This window comes from Ananas comosus, linkage group 18, assembly GCF_001540865.1.
Source record: "Ananas comosus cultivar F153 linkage group 18, ASM154086v1, whole genome shotgun sequence".
NCBI lineage: Eukaryota > Viridiplantae > Streptophyta > Magnoliopsida > Poales > Bromeliaceae > Ananas > Ananas comosus.
Window position 1 is genome coordinate 792163 of NC_033638.1, and position 26145 is coordinate 818307.

Sequence of the window (26145 nt, forward strand, 5' to 3'; positions counted from 1 at the left end):
AAAATCAGGATATACTTGTTACACTTTAAACAATAGGGATACTAAGTGAGAACTATGCGACCACGAAGGTGAGTATTGAAAGTTTGCATTTATGATTAGTTTTACCTTTATTAATATTTTTTTTTTTTTTCCTCTTCCTTTTTTTCAGAATACAATTCATTCCTCTCACCAACCAAAAAAGCAGCTAAAGAAGTAATAAACATCTCAGCAATTCTATATACAATTTCGCGAAACAGTTTCAGATTCTTCTTTTAAGTTCAAACACAAACTTTAAGATGCAAATCCACTCGAGAAGAATCGGAGCTTCGAGAACGAAGTTAAAATTAGTGTTGCTGAAAGTAGAGCATTCTAAGTGCCCTCCCCATCCGCGGTGTAGACCGGAATCTGCCAGTTCTTGTTGTTCTTCTTGGGGTCATCTGTCAGGTACAGATCATTCTCATCTTCTCTGAATGTCTTCACAAATGTTTTCGCGCCCGACATTACCAACCTCTCCACTATAAATAGCTGGTAATTGTTCTCGATCACCGGGTCTAATATCTCGCTGAAATTCGACGAATATGCTAACCTATACCTGTATTAAAAAAAGAAACCATAAGATCGAAAATACTAGCATTTAATGAACAACTTCAGAATTGTTGCGACTGTAACAATACTATTTCTGCATCTTGGAAAGGAGAATGCTTGGTTTTCAATTCAAAGTGTCTAATTCAATTCAGGAAAATTAACTCGAATCAATGAATCAACGGTTGAGATGTCGATCAGGAGAAGAATGGCGGGTATTTCTGAGTTTCAGTTCAGTGAAAGTCATAACCTGGCAGACAGTGGGGAAAAGAAGCCCGGCGTCCTCTCATTCGAAGCGATGAATATCGTCCGTCCTGGAGCAATCCATTTCGCTATTCTCCGTTGAATGGATTCTGGGCGGGTGTCCCTGTCGAGGTGCGGATGAAGGGTTCTGACGACTCCGAATTCATCTTTCCTGGTCGCCATTTTGTCCCCTCTCCGCACGTGAACGGCGTCGTAATCACGGAGCAAAGCTTCGATCTGCAAAGACTACTGCATGTTGTTATGATAAGAGGATTTCGAGCTGTTTGAGCGTTTAATTTGTACGATTCACAGTACAAAATAATCGAAGGAAGCAAACAACTTATGCCGCATTGATAAACCAGCATGCTCTAGAACAGATATTGATTTGGTGATAAACGATACCTTTTCTGCCGCATCTCTCAATCTTCTACTTGCCATCCTCGGCAGAAAAGAGTACGGCAGCATTACGGAGCTGCGATTCGCTCGATCCTTGCACTCCGTGAACCTAAATTTTATTACCACGATCAAGACTAGCTCTTCAATAGATCTTTTACGACTCAAGCATTAAATCGAAGCCCCAATCTTCGTCACCTGTATCATTTTACTACACTTTGAACTGCAGTGTACAAAGTAAAATCGAGATTTTACCATGCCAGAGGACTCGCCGTGCGGTTTATGAGCAGAACATCGGAGTACATGCACTTCTCTTTGAGCTCCGCCCGGCTAATTCCCTGTACATGGGCTATCCCCCGCTTTCCGAGCCTCGTACTTTTCAACAGTATCTGATACCACGCCTTCGAATTGTCCAAAATCACTGGAACTGTTCGCGAAATCAGGTCTATATCATACAAAGAGTCCATCGCGCAGAAATTTGCTTCCCACCTACAGAAGATTGAATTCTACTCATTATTCATCAACACTTCAAACAATGCATTCAAAGCTCTTTGCGGCGCATTGCAGTAAAATAGGCTAAGTTTAGCGAGTTTATTGGCAAATCTTTCGTAATCACGGAATTTTCACGAAACCGGACACGAGACTAGCACTGTTTCAGAACATTCGTGGGAACTGCACTGAATTGGGCAGAGACCTGTCCTCTGAGCTTCCATTGTTGGATCGGCGGCGGAGAATCCCCTTCTTGTTATGTATTGGATTAATGCACATTCTGGAAGGCATCACAAACACTCTGGAGAAGTTACTGAAGTTAGTAAGCAAATAATAAGATATAGTAGTAGAACATAGCAAATGAATGGAGCTGAAAAAGAAACTAAAATCATGAGACATTGCTAATCCTTGCAAAGAGTGGAAATTATTGCATTGTCACTTGTAAAAGGTTTCAATTCTCTATCTCCGTCAAGTTGTGAAATGTCGCAGATTCGTCCCTACTAGTTGAACTAGTATTAGCAACTTGTTGGGTCCAACCATTGGTTCAAAATGCACTAGTCCAGTAATTGATAATTTAATACTAGAGTGATTATTACTCCTTATATATCCAAATAAAATCCATTTACATCCAATATAGGAAATATTACAGTGTTGAAATAATGCGATGCTGCACCTGCCTTCTTACTGTAACATACTAGTCCACTAAGGGGCTGTTTGAGTGCATGTAGTTGCAACTGCAAATCCGACATTTTTCGTTCGATGCGTTTGAATCCAACTATCGCAGTTGGAACTGCATGAGGATGCCCAACTGCAGTCTGCAGCAGTTAGAGAGAGCAACTTCAAACAAGAGGTAAGCTTACGTCCTTAATTTTTTTTTTTTATAATATTAGAGGTAATTTCACCATTATATATATAAAGTGATAAAATTTTACAAACACATCTCTCAACTCCATGCAACCAAATAAATTATTTATAATTGCAGCGGTTTCTACTACATACATCTAAACAAAATATATGTAGTTGTAACTGCATGCATCTCTAACAACACTGCATTTCTAATTACATTAAACCAAGCGACCCTGATATTGGCGGCTTGTTAAACCTATATCATCAGCGCAAACACTTAAGCCCAAGTTATTAATACTATACACACAAAAGCACTAATATTAGCAACATGCTGGGCCCAAACTATGGGCCTAAAATACTTAGTCCAAATTATTGGTATTAGAATACCTAGTCTCCTTAGATCTTGATATTCTTGTCACACATAGTCAAGGATCATCGAGCGATATGATCCTCGACTATGATACAAAATGTAACGATTCGGCCGACTAGTATCAGCAAATTTGTTGGGCCCAAATCACCGGCCCCCCCAATGCTTAAGCCAATAATAATGCTTACAAATTGCCCAAGCCCAACCAACTAATAATAGGGATGCAAATGAACCCCTAGGTTGATGGAGCTCCCGCTCCGATCAGCCTCGAATGCGATGGTAGGTGGGGCCAAAAATAAAAAATTGCCCTCTCCGAATCCGCCCTGATCCGTAATAAAATGGAGAGAAAGAGAGAGGTGAAGGATCCCTTCCTTCCTTGCTTGATGCATCCCGATTCAATAAAAATCCACCAAGAACTCGCTTTCGCTCTAACTCATTCCGAATGGAGCGGTAGGTAGGAGTCAAAAATAAAATAAAAATTAACTCATTCATAATCTATAGTATTCTAGCCCGACTCTATATATAAAAAACAATATTATATATATATATATATTATATATATATATATATATTATATATAGAGAAGAGAGAGAGAGAGAGAGAGAGAAGAAGAGAGACTAGTCTCCTATACTATCTACAGTATCAGCTCCGGTATCTATAGTCCCGTTTCGATGTTCGGGTGTTCAAATCAACGAATCCACACCATTAAGGCATTGATCTAGGATATTTAAAGTTTTTAGAAATAAAATTTTATATTTTTTCGACATAGTTTACTTTATGATCAAAGCATTTCAAAATTGTCAATTTTCAATGGTTACTATGGTGAGTTTGGAGTTTAACGGTGTGTTAGAGAGAATCCAAATTTCTTCAAATTTTGATAGAAAATATTTTAAACTTTCTAGATTAAGGTTACAACTTTCTTGATCTTGAATTTAATGCTCAAATTTTAAAATATTCAATTTCCACCTTCATTTTGACATATTTATTTACTTAGTAAACAATATCCGAAAAAATTAAATTTTATTCCTAAACTTCATTATACCCTAGATCATATTTAACGGTATGAATCGTTAATTTGAACACTCTAAGATCGAAAACAAAGATATAAGTACCGGAGCTCGGTACTATAGATAGTATAGTAGCCTTATCTATATATACTATAATATATATATATATATATATGTATATATATATAGAGTGAGTGGAATACTATCGTAACAAACAGGGCTCTCGTTGCGCACCCATTGTTTTCGCATTGATGGAGCCTCCAAATCGACATCTGGCGACTGTTGAAAATGATACATATACCACTTGGAGATATCTAGAAATCAAATTTCATACTGTTTCATAATATTGTTTTCTTGCCTGCTCATCAAGTGGGCGTAAAAATGAATGGCTGAAAATGAATATCATCTAAAAAGTGATGATAGAATTTTGTAATCATGATCGAGAGTATAGATCTTGTTCTAAATAGTTTAAAGAATTTTCTAACCAAAATTCAATTGATTTGGATAGCTTTATACCGTTAAACGAGAAAACCCCTCACATCAACCATTAAAATTACTAATTTTAAAACCTTTTGATCATTAGGTAAATGATGTCGAAAAGATTTGAAATTTAATTTCTAAATACTTCAAGTGATATAGATCATGTTCAATGGTGCCGATCGTCGATTTGAAAGCTCCATCATCGAAAACAAATGGGTGGCAACGGAGCCCGTTTGCTACTGATAGCATTCCAGCTCAACTCTATATATATATATATATATATATATATATATATAGTTGAACTAGAATACTCTCAAAAGCACCATGAAAGTGGTGCTTTTGAGTTTTTAGCCATTGGATGGAGAGATGTGAGGTTGAGATGATAGTGGTAGGTGGTGGTAGGTGATGGTAGGTGGAATAATGTTTGATCTAAGGGCTATTAGTAATTAAGGAGTAGATCCAAGAGTTAGAAACCTAGAAGCACCAAAAGGGTGATACTTCTAAAAGTATTCTAGCCTATATATATATATATATATATATAGAGTGGGCTGGTATGCTTTCGTAAGCACGGAGGCCTCCGTGCTTACGATTTGTTTTCGATGTTCGGACTTTCGAATCGACGATCGGCTCCGTTAGAGTTGATCTAGAGTATTTAAAGTACCAAGAAATTAAATTTTGCGATTTTTCGATATCATTTGCCTAGTGATCGAAGGGGCTCAAAATCAATAATTTTAACGACCGTGGTGAGCCGGTTGCAAGTTTAACGGTGTAGAAATATCCAAATCACGTGAAATTTTGATAGAAAATTCTTTATACCATATAAAACAAGATCAATAACTTTGATCTAAAATTTTAATGTCATATCATCATATTTTGTGAGATTTTTATTTTCAGCCGTTGATTTTGAGCCACTTCGATCACTCGGCAAATGATATCGAAAAATCGCAAAATTTATTTTCTAGATACTTCAAATACTCTAGATCAAGTCTAACGGAGCCGATCGTCGATTTGAAAGTCCCAACATCGAAAACAAAGTGGAAGCACGGAGCGCTCCGCTCCGTGCTTCCGAAAGCAACCCAGACGCACTCTATATATATATATATATATATATATATATATATATATATATATATATACTTTTGTGTAGGGTCGAGGTCCCCGCACCTCCGGAGGAAGAGGGCTTCTTCGAGGGCGCATCGGAGGCTGGATTCCTGATGCCCCAATCCCGCGCACGAATCGCAATGCTTCCCCGGGCAATCGATCCTCTCCCCCCAGTACACGTATCTGTGGTTGTCGTGCTTGCAGTACTCCTTGTATCTATCGTACGAAGAGGAGGAGGAGGACGAGGAGAAAGAGAGGATCGATATCACCATCGCCACCACCACCACCACCACCACCACGAGTAGGAGGAGGAGGACTAGGAGGAGGAGGAACCGAGCTAGGGTTCGCGGAGGGGCCCTGGATTTGTGCTGCCTCGCGATTCGCGCTGGGATCGCCATGAGGAGGAGGAGAGTGTGAGAGTGAACGCGCTCACACACACACTCTCTCTCTCTTTTTGCCTTTTTTTTTTTTTAATGATGATTTATTTATTTTAAGCACTATTATATATGCCGTACAGTGAAATGAAAGCGCGGGGGATGATGGTGTCAGTGTCGGTGCCTGTGCCTGCGCGGGAAAAATACTGTCCCCTGCACCCGGTGCACCACAGTGGTGCGCCCATAGACCAGGTGTAAATTTTGAGGAAGTTTACTGTGTCATACTTGCATCGCATTAGTTGGGGATGCCATGCCGACAGTTTAACTGATGCATTCTAAATTTTTTTTTTTCGTGAATCCTACGTCCTACGTACTCGCACAAAGACCAATAGAGTTCTCGCAGCGAATATTCTATTTGTACACCTCAGGAAAGGAGTGTAGATCTTACAAGCTGCTCCGTTCTATAATTCGCAAGAATCTAAATAGAGAATGAAAAACTTATTCCCTGTGGTTTAGCTTATTTTGACTTTACTCTTTGTGGTTCAAAAAAGTTATCCTTAATTATTTTGAGGTTTAGCTTATTTTTACTTTGCTGCCCTTCAGCGCAAAAAAATTATATTTGACTATTCTGCGGTTATAAAAAAAAAAAATTTGCATCAACGTTCTATTTGACGTAAACATTTTGGATAAAAATCGACATAAAATTACAGAATAATTAAGTACAATTTTTTGAACCATATGATGATAAAGTAAGACTAAACTAAACCACAAGGGTTCAAATTGAAGTTTACCCTTAATTCTTTGGGGGTAAAATTGGGCCTTTGGTCCTCAAACTATATATAAGACGCGTGACATTTTAGTCCTCAAACTTTAATTAATAATAATTTTTGGCGTGAACCTATGAGGTATGTGATATTTTAATTTTCAAACTTTCCAAATTGTTACGTTATCCCTCTCGATGATGTAACAATAATTAAAATACTATGTTATTTTGATATTTGTAATTTATCAATATTTATTCAATAAAAATTAAATTGTGAGACATGATTACAACAATTCAGAAAGTTCGAGGACTAAAGTGATACACGCCTTATAATTCGAACTAGAAATTACAACTAATCAAAATTCGAGGACTAAAGTGCTGTGCGCTTTATAGTTCGAGCAAAAAATTATAACTAATTAAAGTTCGAAGGTACTGCGAGGACAAAAAATATAATTTATAATTTTATCTTTTTTTTCAATACNTGCCTCGAGATTCGCGCTGGGATCGCCATGAGGAGTAGGGGAGAGTGTGAGAGTGAACGCGCTCACACACACACACTCACACTCTCTCTCTCTCTTTTGCTTTTTTATTTTTTATGATGATTTATTTATTTTAAGCACTATTATATATGCCGTACAGTGAAATGAAAGCGCGGGGATGATGTGTCAGTGTCGGTGCCTGTGCCTGCGCGGGAAAAATACTGTCCCATGCACCCGGTGCACCACAGTGGTGCGCCCATAGACCAGGTGTAAATTCTGAGGAAGTTTATTGTGTCATAGGGCCTGTTTGGCCTAGCTTCTAAAAAAGTGATTTCGAAAAAAGTGATTTTGATTTGGAGAAATGATTTTGGCGAAGAGCTGTAGAGCGTTTGGCAGAGTTCAGATAGAAGTGATTTTTTCTGAAGTGATTTTGAAAAACTGTTTGGCAAATTTTTTTTCATGTTTACATAAATTAATATTTTTATTAAATTTTATTTTAAAATAATTTAAAATCTAAATTTAAATTTGATTTAAAATTAAAATTTTTATATTTCAAAATTGTACAAAATTTAAAATTTGATATTTTAATTTAAAAAATAATATAAAATTTTAAAAATTTAAAGTTAAAATAATTATAAAATTTAAAAATATATATAATTATGAATTTTAAAATATAAAATTTTAATATATAAAAATATAAATTAAAATTAAAATTTCAAACTTTAAATTTAGAATTTAAATTTTAAAATTTAAAATCTAAATTTAAAATTTAAAATTTAAATGTAAAAATATAAATAATTGGAAATATAAAATATAAAATACTAAGTATTTAAAAATATATTTAAATTTAATTAAATTTAAAATAATTATGAATTTTAAAATTTAAAATTAAAATTTAAAATTTAAAATATTTATGAAATTTAAAATTAAATTAAAAATTTGAATTTTTAAATTAAAAAATTAAATTTGAATATTTAAATTTAAATTTAATTTAAATTTTGAATATTAAAATTTAAATTTTAAAATTTGAATATTTAAATTAAATTTAAAATTTAAAATTGAATATTTAATTTTAAATTAAAATTTGAATATTTAAAATTTAAAATTAAAATTTAAAATTTGAATATTTAAAATTTAAAATTTAAAATTGAATATTTAAAATTTAATTTTAAATTTTAAAAATTTGACACATTTATAATTTGAAGATTAAAAATTATAATTTGAAATTTGAAATTTGTAATTTGAAATTTAAAATTAAATTAAAATTAAAATTTGAAATTTAAAATTTGAAATTTGAAATTTGAAATTTAAAATTTGAATCCGAAAATTAAAAATTAAAATTAAATTTAAATTTAAATATTGAAATTAAAATAAAAATAAAAATTTGAAGTTTTAATCCAAAATCAGAATTAGATTTCAAGAAGCAGTTTTTTCTGCTTCTAATTTTGGGACCTTCAAAATCAGTTTTCTGATTCTAAAAAGTAGAATCAGATTTTAAAAGTGAGTTGCCAAACGCTCTATTGAACCGAAAATCACTTTTCAGCCCAAAAGCGCTTTTTAAAAGCTAGGCCAAACACCCCTATACTTGCATCGCATTAGTTGGGGATGCCACGTCAGCAATATAGCTGATGCATTCTAAATTTTTTCTTTTCGTGAATCCTACGTCCTACGTACTCGCACAAAGACCAACGTACTCGCACAAAGACCAATAGAGTTCTCACAGCGAACATTCTATTTGTACACCTAAGAAAAGGAGTGTAGATCTTACAAGCTGCTCTATTCTATAATCCACAAGAATCTAAATAGAGAATGAAAAACTTATTCCCTGTGGTTTAGCTTATTTTGACTTTGCTCTTTGTGGTTCAAAACAGTTATACTTAATTATTCTGAAGTTTAGCTTATTTTTACTTTGCTGCCCTTCAGCGCAAAAAAATTATATTTGACTATTCTGTGGTTATTAAAAAAAAAAAAATTGCATCAACGTTCTATTTGACGTAAACATTTTGGATAAAAATCGACATAAAATTACAGGATAATTAAGTACAACTTTTTGAACCATATGATGATAAAGTAAGACTAAACTAAACAACAAGGGTTCAAATTGAAGTTTACCCTTAATTCTCTAGGGGTAAATTGGGCCTTTGGTCCTCAAACTATATATAAGACGCGTGACATTTTAGTCCTCAAACTTTAATTAATAATAATTTTTGGCGTGAAACTATGAGGTATGTGATATTTTAATTTTCAAACTTTTCAAATTGTTACGTTATCCCTCTCGATGATGTAACAATAATTAAAATACTATGTTATTTTGATATTTGTAATTTATCAATATTTATTCAATAAAAATTAAATTGTGAGACATGATTACAACAATTCAAAATGTTCGAGGACTAAAGTGGTACACACCTTATAATTCGAACTAGAAATTACAACTAATCAAAATTCGAGGACTAAAGTGCTGTGCGCTTCATAGTTCGAGCCAAAAATTATAACTAATTAAAGTTCGAAGGTACTGCGAGGACAAAAAATATAATTTATGATTTTATTTTTTTTTTCAATACTAGAAACTTAAAAAGAGTTTTGTGACTTGTGTGATGAGAGTAAAGAGTATTTTACAATTATATAAAGATGTACATGTTTTATTTTTATTTTATTTTATTTTATTTTATTTTATTTCTTTTGACAACAATTCAATTAAACTATTTAGAAATTATTTTTTTTGTTTAAATTACATAGAAATTCAAATGAATTCTATTCTGCTTTGCTGTTAGATCAAAATTTTTTCGATATAATTATTTTTTTTAAAATTTCTTTCTTCAATAATATAGTAAAAGAGATACTATACCTAGTTTAAGGAGAAATATTTTGAATATAAATAATAGCAAATGAAAACTTAAACCATGGTACTTGAATGAGTGTTATTTGTACGGCGAAAAATACCATCAAATCTTTCTGAAGGAATTGAATTATTATTAACTTGTGGTGCCAAACAGTGGATTTTAGAAAAATTAAAATTTTATTCTTTCGAATTTTATATTTTGAGATAGTCAAACGGACAAAATGTTACGCATTTGACTGCATTATATTACAACTGCATACAAATTCAAATATAATTTTTCGATCGCTACATTTGAGTCCAAATGCAGTAATTAGCGAAGAATCGTGTCATTCAGCTACTACTAATTTCTCCTCAATTTCTCTTAGAAGAAATTTTAACAATATCTTGTTTATTTCTAGAGGACCAAAATATTCTTGTTGGTTTAAAAAAAAAAAAAATCAAATATCCTCATTTTCTTTTAGGGATTTAATTATTAACAAGATTGAATTTTAGAAGAATATTTTGATTATTTTAGAATATATTTGAAAATTTTAAATAGCAATAAAAGATGAATAAGAAAAGGGCTCATTAGAATATATGTTATTTATTGAGTACAATTGGTATAATGAAGATTCCTTTATTAATGTGAGAGGGACAAAAATTTGGTGGGCATCCGTCCCCAAATAACTTGTTTGGGGACGGAGCTGATGGGCGCAGCCTGGTGTACAGGCGTCCATCACGACCACCCCCTTTCCACCACGGCGCCGCCCCAAACAAGTTGTTTGGGGATGGATGCCCACCAAATTTTTGTCTGTGTGAGAATTGGGTAGTAATAAATGTGACATTCCACATGTGCTACACCAAATTCAAGAAATAATATCTGTAGCTCAGGGGATAAGGTTAAAATAAAAAAAACAATAAATAACTAGGTAAATTTTAATTAGTCCCACGTGGTTTAAATACGCCGTCCATTTTTATAGATTTAGTTACAATATTTTATATAACTTTTGCAACTATAAATTTATTAAAATAAGTAACTAACTTAAAGTTTGATGACGAAGTTTCATTGACTGATTCAAATCATGCAACTTGGAAAATTGGAGAGTAAAATCAAATTTTGAACGGTTGGATAGGTGATTCAAAATGATTCATAATTCATATCAGTTTTATTCGTTTTTATTGTGGTTTAATATATTTTCGCTTGTCAATCTATGTTATGAAAAAATTTTGCTTTGCTAGTCTGTAATTTTATCTTTATTCTGTTGTAAAAAGCAATTGTTCCACGAGATATTAATATAATATATTTGGTAAATTATAAGGTGGCTAAATGAAAATTATAAGCTAATAAAATTCCACAGTTCGTTACCGTTGGCGTTGCGAACCGAAGTCACACATTGTTGACCGAATCAAATCGTTGACTAGGTTAAACGGGCCTACAGGTTGTGGATCGGCTCTGGATTGACCCTCGAGTGTGCCTCGAAATCAAGTGATCGGGTTGAGGAGGGATCAGCTTAATCGGGTTCTCTCACTCTCTACTCGTAGAATGAAGCGACAAGACAAACTTGGCTGAAAGATCCGAACTGATTATATTCACTCTGCTGAAAATACTTACAAGGATTACAGTAGTTGACTAAAGCTACTCCTAAAAAGCTATTAAAAACTGAAAATGGAAAGATTGATGGCTATTCCTAGCTAGAAAATGGTAATTGCTGGAATTGAAAGGAATTTGAAAACGCTGTGATAGCTTGTTTGCGTGAAGAGCCCTTATTGCAGGCGCGTTTGACATCTTCTGCCTACGGTATTGGATAATTGGCATTGTATAGGATAATTCGGCTGCATCCCCTGTTTTTACGGATGTACTTGGGCGAGTAGCTTCCTGGCTACGAAATTTCTTCTCCCTGTTCTTAACCGTTGCTGCCCAAATCCCGCTGGTATCCAGGCGCTTCTTTTTCGGATCCTGGTGTACCATATATCATTCCCTGATTTGTCCATGTCAGCTAGCCATGTTGACCGAGCCATTTACCACGTGGTGCCACTTTTTCGGCGCCAGTAGCTACTACGTGGTGTATAAAATATATCATTTTACTCTCCCATATTTTGTAAATTCTGACTTTTTGTTACCTCACTTGCAGTAATGCAAAGAGAAAATTATAGAATAGCAAAGTCAAACATTTTAGACAAGGGAAAGACGGAGGAAATGCGCTAAACTACAAAAGCTAATTACATTATCTACATGCTGCGTATATATATAGGATTATACCTGAATCCTAGTATAATTAAAAATAATAAATTTAGTATATCTCTAAACCTAAACGGATAAAAAATAACTAAATAATCGGATTCAAAATAGAAAAGTATAATTTTTTTTGAAAATAACCTAAAACAGCAAAAACGAAGGCCTAAATACTTCAATTTGGATTCCAAACTCAGTAGTTGTTGTTCAATGCAATAGGATCTCAAAAAATATTTTTCGAATTGGGGTTGTACGCTGAAAACAAACACTCTGAAACTTAATTTCCCATTCCTTAGATTACGCCAAATCGAATATATAGAACATTATACACGAGTAAATATGCAGAAGAGAGTTAAGCAAAGGTATTTGGGATAATATCTAATAAACTCTTCAAAACTTTAAAAAATCTTATTTATTTCTGTAGGATCAAAATATCCTTATTGATTATAAAAAAACTTTTTCAAATATCCCCATTTTCTCTAGGATTTTGATAATTTTAGAGTAAATTTAAAAATTTTGGATAGCTGTAAAATAAGCAAAAGCCTCTTTGATACTTTCATATTATTTTTAATGATAGAGCATTGAATATCATCTCCCACGTGTGAACTTCTTAATGAAGCAAATTTTATAATTTTGTGATATTCTTTTATGGGATAATTGCCTATATACCTCTCATGCGTCTGGAAATATCCGATCTACTCCTACTTTTTTTTTCTTTCTAAAATGCCCCTCATATATTCCACCGTTATTCCAAAATACCCCTGCAGTTATCCCTTGTTAGCTTAACTCGGGTTAAACATGGGTTAAATGTATACTAGAGTTAAAACCTATATAAAATACCTATTTTACCCCTACCTTATTATTCTAATCCCTTAAGTTATCCTCTTCCTCTCCCAACTTGATCGCCTCCTCCGCCTCTACCTTGCCGGCTTCTCCGCCTCCACCTCGCCTCATCTACTCCACTCCCAGACCACTACCACCTCTCACACCTCCACCTCCAACACTACCTCTCTCGTCGCTCTCGTCGTCCTCCTCCTCCGCCACTCTCGTCGTCGTCCTCCTCCGTCGCCCTCGACTTCTTCTTGTCCCTCCGCGGTGCCGTCCTCTCCGAGCGCTTCCGCTGGGGTGACCGCTTCCGCCCCTTGGTCCCCTCCCTGCGCGCCTCCGCCGCCGCCGACCCCTCCGCCCTCTCGAAGCGCAAGCTCCGCGTCCTCCTCTTCTCCCCCGGGCCCCCTCCCTTCCAGGATGGGGTAGTCGCCCGAGTCGTGGCCCATCTAGCCGGACTGGATCCAGAGGAGGCCGACGAGGGCGCCGGACAGCAAGTGGGCGAGCGGGGAGGGGGAGAGACGGACGAGAAGGACGGCGGAGAGGGGGAGCGCGAGCATAGCGAGGAGGGAGAGGAAGGGGAGGAGCGGGGAGGGGTGGAAAAGGCCGAGGCGGGAGAACTCGGAGCAGAGCCAGCGGTAGTCGGCGGAGGCCGGGAAGACGGCCGGGTCCGAGAGCCGGACGACGAGGAAGCGGAAGAGGAGCGGGAAGGCGGACGGGGAGTGTTGCGCGGTGTTGAGCGCGGAGAGGAGCAACCGATGTGCATGGTCCACGAGGCCAGTTTGGCCTCGTGGACCGGATGAGAGGGAAGTCCGCGGTGGACCTCCCTCTCATTTTATATATATATAAATATATAAATATATGTATATATATAATTTTATTTATAAATTTATAATTATTTATTAATATTTTTAAATATATAACTCTTATATATTATTAATATATATTTATTATAATTTTAAATATATTTAATCTATATATAAATATTATAATAATAATAATATATATAGTATAATATCAAATTTTTAAAAATTATATATAAAAATTATATTTGATTCCGAATTTTTAATTGGTGAACGTATAATACCCGTATAAATCACGTATCCGAATAACTGCCGAATCCGTTTTTTAGCCGTATTTTTCAACGAATTTAAAAAATAAAAGACGAATTTTATCCGAATTATATCCGTACCGAATTTTTGCCAAATTCGAATTAGCTAACTATGCCTCCAGCCACCAAGGTTGGTTTAGCTGCAATCGATCTCATCCATTCATTTACTTGCTCCCGACGCTAATTAATTAATTGATATTTGAAGGGCAAATAAGAAAAGTATTTGCTATATGAAGGGTATATAAGAAAAGTTAGTTACGGTACAAGGGTATATTGGAATAGGTAAAATGGTAATTTTTCAGAGATAATGGCAGCTCACTAACGGAACTTAACTACAGGGATATATTAGAAAGACTTGGAACATAAGAAGAGTATTTTCAATATTAGCCTTTTAAGAGGGGTAAATAAGAAAACCGAGAACTTTTCAGGAGTATATAGGCAATTGCCCCTTTTTTTATTTACCTATTATTAAGGGAATCAGTTTTTTTAGAAAATTATAAAATTTGAGTCTTATAATGTTGGAGGGATAACCCAGAACAATGCATAATATCCTCCTTTATCCCCCCAAACACAATGCAAAATGGAATATCTCCCTTGTTCTGGGTTTAACGGGTTATTCCTGAATAACCCGTTAAGTCCAGTTCTCCTTTACATGAAGAACAAGCTAACTAGAACAGAAAATTTTATGCTACTAAATTAATGTTTCTAAGGTGATTTGTAAACATACCAAATTTGTGAAATAATCTGCTCTTCTATATTTAAAATTATATATTTATATTTAATTTTAATTAATTTTAAACATAAAATTAGAAGTATATTTTTACTGCTATATTCAAAATTATACTATCTATATCTATAATCTATAATCTATAATNGCCACCAAGGTTGGTTTAGCTGCAATCGATCTCATCCATTCATCTACTTGCTCCCGACGCTAATTAATTAATTGATATTTGAAGGGCAAATAAGAAAAGTATTTGCTATATGAAAGGTATATAAGAAAAGTTAGTTACGGTATAAGGGTATATTGGAATGGGTAAAATGGTAATTTTTCAGAGATAATGGCAGCTCACTAACGGAACTTAACTACAGGGGTATATTAGAAAGACTTGGAACATAAGAAGGGTATTTTCAATATTAGCCTTTTAAGAGGGGTAAATAAGAAAACCGAGAACTTTTCAGGAGTATATAGACAATTGCCCCTTTTTTTATTTACCTATTATTAAGGGAATGAGTTTTTTTAAAAAATTATAAAATTTGAGTCTTATAAAGCTGCGTTTAGTTGGAGGGATAACCCAGAACAAGGCGTAATATCCTCCTTTATCCCCCCAAATACAATGCAAAATGGAATATCTCCCTTGTTCTGGGTTTAACGGGTTATTCGGGAATAACCCGTTAAGTCCAGTTCTCCCTTACATGAAGAACAAGCTAACTAGAACAGAAAATTTTGCCTTTTTTTTTTTTTTTTTTTTTTTCTGTTATGCCCTTTTATTCCCTTTATACTTTATTTTAATTAATTTCAAATACATCAAATGAATGCTCAAATTTTATGCTACTAAATTAATGTTTCTAAGGTGATTTGTAAACATACCAAATTTGTGAAATAATCTGCTCTTCTATATTTAAAATTATATATTTATATTTAATTTTAATTAATTTTAAACATAAAATTAGAAGTATATTTTTACTGCTATATTCAAAATTATACTATCTATAATCTATAACTATATATTATTCCTCAATAACTGCACACGTGTCGCGAGGAGGCCGCGGCATGGGCGAGGGCGGGGGGCGCCGGCGGCCGCGGGCGCTGGCGCGGAGCGGGAGCGGGCGTGGTGCGGGNCGCGAGGGCGCGAGCGCGGGGCGCGGCACGGCGCGGCGCAGCGCGGAGCCGAAAAAACATCGGGGCTCATAGGGGTGGTGTTCACGGGGTCCACGAGGCCGAAGTGGCCTCGTGGACCACATGAGAGGGAGGTCCACGGTGGACCATTTAAATTCTAAAATTAATTTTTATAACTAATTTTTAAAATTAAATTTTAAAATAACTACCCGCAGCATCGCGCGGGTCCCTTAACTAGTTATATATTAATTCTATTTCGATTCTCATATATTGAAATATATTTTATTATTATATTCAAGAGCATAATTGTCATTTTACTTAATTTTTATAAATCCAATACCTTATTCCAACATAAACATTCAAACACGATATAGGAATATTCTAGGAATAAACAAATAACATCCAAACGTAATTTAGAACTTGTTCTAACTTATTCTCGAGAATAACAAAAGCTATCCTCCAAAATTTAGTTATCGCACCAAACGCAGCCTTAGGAAGTTCGAATTTTGTAGATCAAATTTATTGAAATTAAAAATAAATATTAAATCTTAAATTTGCAAATTTTCAAATTCAAATGTATTGGGGATGTAGCTCAGATGGTAGAGCGCTCGCTTAGCATGCGAGAGGTACGGGGATCGATACCCCGCATCTCCAAATTTTTAAAGCTTTTTTTTAAATTTTGAAATTTTTTTTTTTCAAATTTAAAAATTTGTCTAAAGTTTTGATCAATGCGTAGAACCAAAAAAATGTTCCACTTTGGCATCTAATAAGGGTTAATTCCGTTTTTCAAATTATAAAATTTGATTCTTAGGGAGTTCGAATTTCGTAGATTAAATCTATTGAAATTAAAAATAAATTTTAAATTTTAAATTTTAAATTTTAAAATTTTTAAAAATTTAAATGTAATGGGGATGTAGCTCAGATGGTAGAGCGCTCGCTTAGCATGCGAGAGGTACGGGGATCGATACCCCGCATCTCCAAATTTCTAAAGTTTTGATCAATGCGTTGAACCCAAAAAAATGTTCCACTTTAGCACCTAATGAGGGCTAATTCCATCATTCGTCCCCAACATTTTATTTTTTTTGTAACCAGGCCATTCAAATTTTAAAATTTGTCCAAAATTTTTGATTTATTTATTAAATGAAAATGCTGCATCTCTAAATAATTTTCAAACTTAATTTTTTTTGTTTTCAATTTATAAATTATGTACTGAACCAAAATGGCCCATTTGGCTTCTAATAAAAGATGGCTAAGATACATATAAATATCTATTTTGTATTTGAACCCCTTATCTTTTAAAAATTTCTACTTTACTCCCTCGAAATTTAAAATTATGGCCCTTAACTTGACACTCTTGCTTCTTTGTCTCTATTCTGTGCATACATTATATGGTACAACTGGATAACAATTAATAAACCTATTTAGTTTGTAAATTTTTAAAAAACTTATTGCTAAATATTAGGAGATCTTTTTCATAAAATTATGGAAAAGCTTCAAATACCACCCCTGTGGTTTCACATTTTTTCACTTTAACATCCCGTAGTTTAAAGTGTATCAATTTAGTATCATCTGGTTTGGGTGCTAATTAAAGGGCCTAATTAAGGAAAAGTTAACGTTGGGAATTCCAATGTTAACTTTTCTCATTGTTCACATAGTGCAATAAAAACATTGGAGAAAACAAGTGAAAAAAAAAAAAATTATTTTAAGGTTTTCATCAATTTTTTATTTTCTTGATTCTTTTGTTGCTGGGTGTTGAAAGAATCTCCGTCAACCTCTTCCGCGTTCGTACTCATAGGAGGAGGAATTCCAGTCCTATCTTGGGATGGTTTTCGGTTAATCCCGCACGAAGGATGAGAATATACACCTTACGGCAGTGCCTCACACGCTTCCGGATCAAATTGTTTGATATTATTCTTCCACAAATTTTAGAATTTAGCGATCATCTATCAGTTAAATTTATTAATTTCATTACGAAATTAGTTAGATTTTATCACAATCGGATTTTTTGTCGCGGTTTTTCCAACAAAAAATAAGCAATTTGGAGACCACCTGAATAATAAGTAAATGATATCAAAAAATCGTGAAATTCAGACTCTAAAAAATTCAAATATTCTAAATCAAGTTTCACGGTGGATAATCGTCGATTCAGATGTATGATGAGGAAGTAAACACCACCTTTTTACTTGTAGAAACATCTAAATTTGTTCCATATACAATGCACAATTTACCTTTCATCACAAGCAGGAAAGAGTATATAATCTTATTGACAGTAAAAAGAGTTCCACAGTGCATAAAAACTGACGTAAACCGGCCTCGAATTCCCTCTAGGCCTTCAAATTTTCTTTTTCTTCTAACCTCAATATGTACATTTCTCTTAAACATCTTCAGTTACGCCACAATTCGATCGATTCCGAAAAAGAGTAAAAAAAAAAAAAAAAAAAAAAAAAAAGCTTACACTGAATCGACGACTTCGGTTGGTTTGCGACGACATCTCATTCACCTCGATTTCGTGGCATTTAGGAATACGCAAACTCACCTCTTCGAGTTTTGAGGAAGGGGGTACGCAATTACGCGCTAAGCTTTTGGGATCGAGCGTGCTGAGATCCCGTGTAGGAGTTTTACGAATCCGAGGAAGCTGAGTTTTCCGTCGTTATGTCTGATCCAATCTTGGAGAACGACGTGAACGGGCACCGAAGGGCTAAGCCCGAGTTCCTGGTTAAAACATGCAACTACTGTTAGAAAGAACATAAAAAAAGAAATTGGGGACACCTATACAACTTTAATCTAAGGACAATAACAACAGTTGCTAATCTAAATAAATTTCAGGTTAAAATGAAAGGGAGCTCTCGGAATGTAGTGCATTTAGATGTAAATTGATTTAATCTTCATTTCTTTTCATATGAATGCAACGATATGTCCGAAGAGATTTGCATGAAGGATTAATGGGGATTTGAACATTGTTTTGATTCATGCCACAATTTAAGTGTCGTGGTACAGGATTGTGCCAAGAACTTGCTGGCGTGCCGTACTGTACAGACGTGTGCCTGTCAAAAAACATACCCATGCGTCGCCACACTATGACATGACATACTTATTTTGGTGTCATGCGGTGCCGATGTGTGTCAGTCACAAAAATGCCTCTCTGCGGACGCACTATGACATGACATATTTATTTTCGTTGGCATCAGTATATTTTAATTGCTTGTTATATATTTTTTACACTTTATTGAGATAAATGCTTGCTAGCTTCAAAGAAAAGAAGATGTCGAGCTCTGCTGTTGACACGAGGGTCGTATCGCGCAGATATCTTGCTGGCATAGTATAGCACAGTGGGCACGGCTCGTACCGATGGGCACTTAAAACCGTGAACTTTCGAAGTTAAGGGAGATGCTCGAAAATGATCTATAGTAGGAGTTCATCGGTTTTTTAACCTACAAAACCTGTTATTTGAGTCTTACCGATGCAAGTTCCTCGATCATGATAGGCCGGTTGCCGTCCTTTTCGAAATATTCGTATGCGCTGCGAGCATGCTGCTCCCAGGTATCCAATCCTTCCATTTGATAAACACTTACGGCCGAAGCGGCGAATTCTTCAAAATCAAGCTTTCTGTACTGAAGAGAGCTCACCTGAAAAGCAAAATCGGACATGAATAAGAGCACCATTTTTCTCAAACTTGTTTAAAAGCAATTAGGTCTAAGTATTTGAGCCTACCGTGTTAACAAAATCAAGAACCCTTGAATCCTTCATCGCCTCGGTTGCTTGTTTCATCAAGGCCTGTAAATGGCGACTTATGTTAGAAGCCCGCGAGTGGAAATAAATACGATGAATATAGTAAGTGCCTTTTTGGCCCAGTTAGAACTTCTCGCAAAAGCAGTTTCAGCATAGCAGTTTGAAAAGGTACTCACACCTTTTTTCGTCAAGTTAAAATTTCCCAACTTTCCACTATATGAAAAATTGAAGTTTCAAATTAGAGCTTCTGTTTTAGCGACCTTGAAGGCCGCATTAGCTTCCTGCTATAGCAAAAGCTCCTAATTATGTATTTGCCAAACACTAGGGCCTGTTTGTTTGGGTGAAAATGGAGAGAGGGTGAAGCGTTTTCAGCCGTAAACGATCACTTCTGTTGTTTGTTTCGCCATAATAAAGATACGGTTGAAACACAGAGTTATCCGAAACAGCGTAATTGAGTCCGGGCCGAAGTCAATTACGGTGAAAAGATGTGAAGGAAAAATAATAAAATAATAAAATTATTTTACTATTATATTATTATAGGAATTAATTATATTATTGTTATTTATTATAATATAATAATTTATTATTTATTAAGTTATTTATTATTTATGTATAAATTATTGTTTTATATCATTCACTTTCTGCCAAACAAACAGCAGAACTGAAGAAACTTTACTTCCATAACTATGGAACAAACAGCAAGGGAGAAGTAGTTTTCATCGAACTCCACTTCAACCCAAAATCCACTTCACAACTCAAAGTCCAGTTTCGGTGAAACAAACATGTCCTAAGCTAGTACTACTTTTTGGAGCAGAGAAACTATTAAAAGAGCCATTCCAAACAGGCATTGAATCACTTACCGCCTTTAAATTCAGTAAGGAAATAAAGCCGCTCTTATTCGGCCCGAGCAATCCGAACTGTTCTCGGAGATAGAAGAGCTGGTTCACGGTCAACGTCTTGGCAAGTGCCTGGAAAATGTTCAAGTATATCAAGCTATGTCAACATAGTCGATAAATTCCAATTATTAAATAAAAAAGGAAACAATGTTAAATGATCGATTAAAAGAGTTCGCTCAATCAATTTCATGGAAAGGGGAAAAAAAAGCAAATAAGTCGATAATTTGTTAGTAAATGTTTTGAAAATGTTTACATCAAGATAAACATCTTCGTTCTCCATTAAACTATAGGGCAAATGAATCGAATATAAACCAATCACACGGTTCTGAGCAAGCAAATGGAGGAGACATTAACAAGTTTTGAATTACCATTCGATAAAAGAAACTGATATATCAATTGAAGAAACATTTTAATAAGATATCGCACTTTAAAGTTAATATCTACGGCTTTTTAACTACCCACAAGATCAAGTGAACAATCATAAGGCCTGTTTGTTTGCCCGTAAATATTTTTCAGATTGAAAATGACTTTCAGTTGAACCGAAGTTCGGGTGGAAAAAAATTTTCCCACCAATAATTTCGGAACAAGTAGGAGCATTTTTTTTTTCTTCTTTTTAAGGAATCGATTAGGATAATTAAAACCAGGGCGAGGACGGAACAATCAACATGGCATATTTGTATAGAGATTATAAACTGATTTTTACCCGCAAAGCTGATTTCCTTAGAGAAGACGAACTAATGTAAGCTCTCATGAGCTTGTAAGTTAAGATGTCGAGAGGAATCCTCACTTCTTGAGCCTCGCGAATCCAAGGATGGCCTGCGTTTTAAAATGAAACCAAAGTATTACTTTTAAGTATATAACACTACATTAAGCAATCACAAGGCCACGAGGAATTTACATAGAGCTTGTGAAGCCGTCATTCTCTTGCGGTAATCCTTATTGAGCAACCTCCTGACGAAGTCTTTCGCTTCGGCAGAGAGGGACGGCCACGGAGGTTCGTCGAAGCTCGGTTCGGCTTTTAGAACTGCTCGGAATATGCCCGATTCGGTGCGGGCCCAGAACGGGCGGCTCCCGCAGAGCAAAATATACACGATTACTCCGATGCTCCACATGTCAGCCTCAGTTCCGTAAGATCGATGAAGAACTTCCGGCGCAACGTAGTATGCGCTACCGACAATGTCATTAAGCCTTTCGTCTGCACAATTCGAGTAATGGGAAAATGAAACCCATAAAATCATCATTAAAATGTAATAGTTCGAGAGGAAAAAAAGTGAAATTCCCAATTATTAAAAAAAAGAAAAAGAAAAAAGAACTAACCTGGCTTAACAAAGTCAGATAGGCCAAAATCTATGACCTTCAGGGTTGAATTATCGTCCTTCGAAGAGAAAAGGAAATTCTGAACAACCAACATAATGGATTATCAAACACAGTTCAAACAAGGTACACCACAATGAATGTTAAAAGAGTACTCGCGCAAGGGTCATTTGATTTAGGCTCATAAATATATCCACACCAGAATTTTACTTGGGGCATAAATAAGCATTTTTACCATTTATTTTTGATTTTGCGATTTCGGTCTAAAATATTCTAGCACGGACCAGAACGCCTCTCGCTGAAGCTCTACTACACAACCTTATGAGCGTTAAATAATGTAAAACAATCATTATTCTCCAAAAACTTAAACTACTAGAGAATGGTATTTTTAATGAATCATTATTCTCCAAAAACTTAAACTACTAGAGAATGGTATTTTTAATGTTTATATTCAACACTTTCCCTCACATCTGAGCTCGAGACATTTTAATAGGCCCAAGATGTGGACTTGAATTAAATGGGAAGAAATTAGTAGTACTAAGGGCCTAGCGGGACTCGAACTAAGAACCTCTTACTCTAATACCATGTTAAATAATGCGAAACAACCGCTATTCTCCAAAAGACTAAGCTACTAGAGAACGGTGTTTTTAATATTAATATTCAACAATCAGAAGATGGCAATTAAGTATTCACTCCATAAAAGAAAACATTAGTTCATAGTGAACCATAGCTACAAAAACCAAAAAGAAGTGGATTATGTTGAAAAAAAAAAAAAAATCAGAAACAAACAATTTCCGTATGATGTTGTTTGAGTAATGCAGTACCTCCGGCTTGAGATCTCGGTGGACGACACCTTGAAGATGGCAGAAAGATACGATGCTCAAAATTTGAACCATTACGGCTTTCGCATCTTCTTCCGAATATTTCCCACCCCTAGAATGAATAAAAGTTATTCCTCATCTAGGAATATTTTTAATGGTTAATACTTGTACTAAACCAGTACTACTCTTACATACAACATGGAAAATTGGAAATAAAACAGATAATATATGATTACGGATATCAATGTACCTCGACAGTATCCTGTCCAAAAGTTCACCTCCGGTACATAACCTGAATTAAAACAAAATAGTCAAAATAAGCTATAATTACTCGAACGAAGAAATAGGTCACACACATCTTCTGAAACAGTCAATAGGTCTCATAATAGGTCTCGCACACAAACATTATATCGCACTCACAACTCTCAACTACTTTTGACTATTGGAACCAAACAACCCCTTCGGTACAAGACCGCGACACACAACATCGAGTTAATGATCGATTTGCAAGTTTGAACCAACGGTTGAACTTGCACACTGAACACTCAAAAGTATGCATTTATAATTCAAAGTTGCGCACCGATCATTTAAAACTATGTGTACTAGTCTTTTAGTAATGGAGCAAGTTTGGTACTAAAAGTTGAAAAGTAGACTAAGAAAATCATATCTTTTTGTAAAGATGGAAAAGAAGAAAAAACAAACACATTTAAGAAATAGCACGCCGACTATCAAATCACGAGAACGACAGCTGAACCAAAGCTAATTCTTGTCCACTAGAAGCACGAATAAGTCTTTCCTAGCAAAAAATAATTTCGCCTGTGGAAAGTTGAGATAGAGCAAATTTAAAGTATGTATTTGTTCATGTATCTCACCATAGAAATGTCATAGTTTTATGCTAATAATTTCAAAACCGGATAAATTAACTTTCTAGCGAAAACAGTAAGAAATTGAAAAAGGAAGAATGAAATGCGAACTTACTCCATGATTATATACACATTGTCTTCATCCTCGTAAGCATCATGGAACTGCACAAGATTTTTGTGCCCCGAGAGAGAACTCAATATTCTCACTTCCCTTCTAACATCTTCAATGGAAATAGCTGTCGTCATCTGCAAAAGCATTTTTTTTTCAATGAAAACATTTTTATTTTACATAAATTCGGGCATGCTATGATCATAAATGGAATCGATACTGCAATATATTCATCATGGTATAAGCTTCAAGAAAATAAATCGAAAGATGCAACTCAATGTTCCTTTTCTTTCCCTGACATTTAATCTTCCACTCAATTCTGATACTTTTCTTGGTGAGTATTAGTATTGAACAAAAGGAGAAGAATAGGTGAGAAAAAATAAATAAATATTTTGTTGCGAATGATCATCTTCGTCACAAAATATGAAGATGCAAATAAACATCCAATAGCTAACGGCGAAAGGAGAAGATACCAGATTAATCATGTGGCGCAAATATATGAACAAAATGCAGTATTCCTTAGATGCGAGCTTTTATCTTAAAACAAAACGAGGAAGTTGGCTTCTTTTTTCTTTTTTTTTTTTTGAGACAATGAAGTTGGCAAAAGGTAGTGATAATTCTATTTAATTTCGCTGTAGGATCCACCAAATTGAAAAGGAGAGCTAGTAAATTCGTGTGTGACTTCGCACCAAACTAAATGCTATTACTAACGAACTACAGACATTTTAAAAAAGATGGCAAATTTACTCTGCAGATCTGGACAAAAATGACAAATTTCTTTCAAAGAACAACAAACAAATTTACGCACTATATAACACGAAAGCAAAAAGTAATCGGATCAATATAGCAATTTCAACATCGATCTAAATCATATATATATATCTTCGAAACATGAAAGTAAAAAAGACAAGTAGATCGCATACTTCCGAATTCTTGGAACTCCCGGACTAGATCACAAATATAGATATTCAACGCCGATAAAGAGCAATGCTATAGAAAAGATCGAGAATTGTAACATCTCACCGACCTTTGCCTTGGGAATGACTTTGACGGCGACCTCCTCGCCCTTCAATTCCCCCTTCTTCGCCCTCGCGGAGCAAGTATACCCGAAATGGCCCCTCCCCACCTCCTCCCCGAGATCGTACTTCGAAAAGAAGTGCTTCGAGAACCCGAAATTCTTATCCAACCCTAGCTCAACCTCACTCCCCTCGGGTATGGAGGCCTCGTTCGGCTTCACCGACCCGTGCCGCCGCGCGAGCAGCGCCTTAATGTGCTTTGCCGGGGACGGCGGCGGGAAGGGCCGTTTGAAAAGCCGTAAAGGCGTGGAACTTACGCTCGAATTGGCCGGCGAGCTTTTGTAGGAAGCAGGGAGGGGGCTGGGGATGTAGAAGGAGAATTTGGGCTGTTTCGGGGTTTGCGGCTTCGGAGGAGGGAGCTCCTCAATGGTGGGGGGGTGTTCTACATGGTTCACTACTGCTTCCTCTTCGGTTTCCGGGGTTTTTTGGATTGGTTTTCCATGGCAGAGCCCCATGGGAGCAACACAATCACACCCCCAAGTAAATTGGATCAAGGGTTTGGAGCCAAATCACAGGAAATTGAGCGAAAACCCAGTAAAAATTTGATCTTTTTCCCCTCTTCTTGTGGTTTCAACAAAACCCCAGTAAAATTACATGACCCTTCACAGAAAAATAAATAAACAAGCAAGCAAGATCAGAGCTTGCTACATACAATTGCTGTTGGAAAGGGAAGAGCACAAAAATGGAGGTTAAAAATTGCAACTTTTAAAGATTAGAGAGGAGAGAGAGAAGGAATGAGATTACCAAAGTTGGGGCTAAATCTCCTGCACTTATCAATTTGGGAGAAACCAAGATGGTGTAGAGAGAGAGAGAGAGAGAGAGAGAGAGAGAGGGGGTTGTGAATTGGTAAAGGCTACAAATGGAAGATGCTGAAGAGAGAGAGAGAGAGAGAGGGGGGGGAAGGAAAGGAAAGGAATCCCCTTTCTTTTGCTTTTTAGCTCTTCTTTGGGGCTGGCTGAGAGTGGCATCTGTTTTTTGTCATTAGAGAAGAGGAGGGGAGGGGGAAGAGAGAGAGAAATTGTTTTTTTTATTGAGAGAGAGAGAGAGAGTGAGAGAGAGAGAGAGAGAGAGGTAGCAGACTACCTGCATTGTATTCATCTGTATTGCTCATTCTTTTTTAAATAAACTCAGTTAAAAATACGAAGCAATAGAAATTCAAACATAAGATTTCGGATATTAATCATTAAATTTTTAACCAACAGTACTAAATACAGTTAGTAAGAGAAAAGAATTATTTTTTTATAAAAATAAACTCAGCTAAAAGTATTAAGTATTTAGGTTTCAAACTTAAAATCTCGAGTATTAATCATCGAGTCATTCGCCACCGGCTCTGCTGGATACGGTCAATGAGAGAAATTTTTCTTCTTTAGAGAACGATAGTATACTATCTGTTTTGTTCATTTT

General features: G+C 35.4%; 2 protein-coding genes and 2 non-coding genes across 8 annotated transcripts; 2 read left to right on the plus strand and 2 right to left on the minus strand.

Moving 5' to 3' along the window:
- Positions 139-7202, minus strand: LOC109723878. 3 transcript variants are annotated; one of them, XM_020252370.1, is made up of 7 exons: positions 7110-7202; positions 5551-5859; positions 1892-1987; positions 1453-1686; positions 1207-1309; positions 812-1050; positions 139-571 (listed from the first exon to the last, which is right to left on the minus strand). In XM_020252370.1, the coding sequence occupies exons 1-7, from the start codon at positions 7133-7135 to the stop codon at positions 349-351; spliced, it is 1230 nt and encodes a 409-aa protein (XP_020107959.1). In that variant the 5' UTR covers positions 7136-7202; the 3' UTR covers positions 139-348. The 3 variants fall into 3 exon arrangements, with proteins under 3 accessions (XP_020107959.1, XP_020107961.1, XP_020107958.1); XM_020252372.1 differs by lacking the exon at positions 7110-7202 and having other exon boundaries at positions 812-1041; positions 5551-5939; XM_020252369.1 differs by lacking the exon at positions 7110-7202 and having other exon boundaries at positions 5551-5939.
- TRNAA-AGC lies at positions 16515-16587 on the plus strand. The gene has a single exon. It is a non-coding gene; the product is annotated as a tRNA-Ala (tRNA).
- On the plus strand, positions 16841-16913 carry TRNAA-AGC. The gene has a single exon. It is a non-coding gene; the product is annotated as a tRNA-Ala (tRNA).
- LOC109724176 (calcium/calmodulin-dependent serine/threonine-protein kinase 1-like) lies at positions 18163-25773 on the minus strand. 3 transcript variants are annotated; one of them, XM_020252905.1, is made up of 12 exons: positions 25486-25773; positions 24693-25300; positions 23672-23802; positions 22944-22985; positions 22697-22805; positions 21876-21954; positions 21457-21753; positions 21262-21374; positions 20523-20630; positions 19645-19707; positions 19392-19559; positions 18163-18645 (listed from the first exon to the last, which is right to left on the minus strand). In XM_020252905.1, exons 2-12 carry the CDS (start codon positions 25194-25196, stop codon positions 18508-18510), a joined length of 1752 nt encoding a protein of 583 aa, XP_020108494.1. In that variant the 5' UTR covers positions 25197-25300; positions 25486-25773; the 3' UTR covers positions 18163-18507. The 3 variants fall into 3 exon arrangements, with proteins under 3 accessions (XP_020108494.1, XP_020108493.1, XP_020108495.1); XM_020252904.1 differs by having other exon boundaries at positions 24693-25341; XM_020252906.1 differs by lacking the exons at positions 24693-25300; positions 25486-25773 and adding an exon at positions 24139-24259.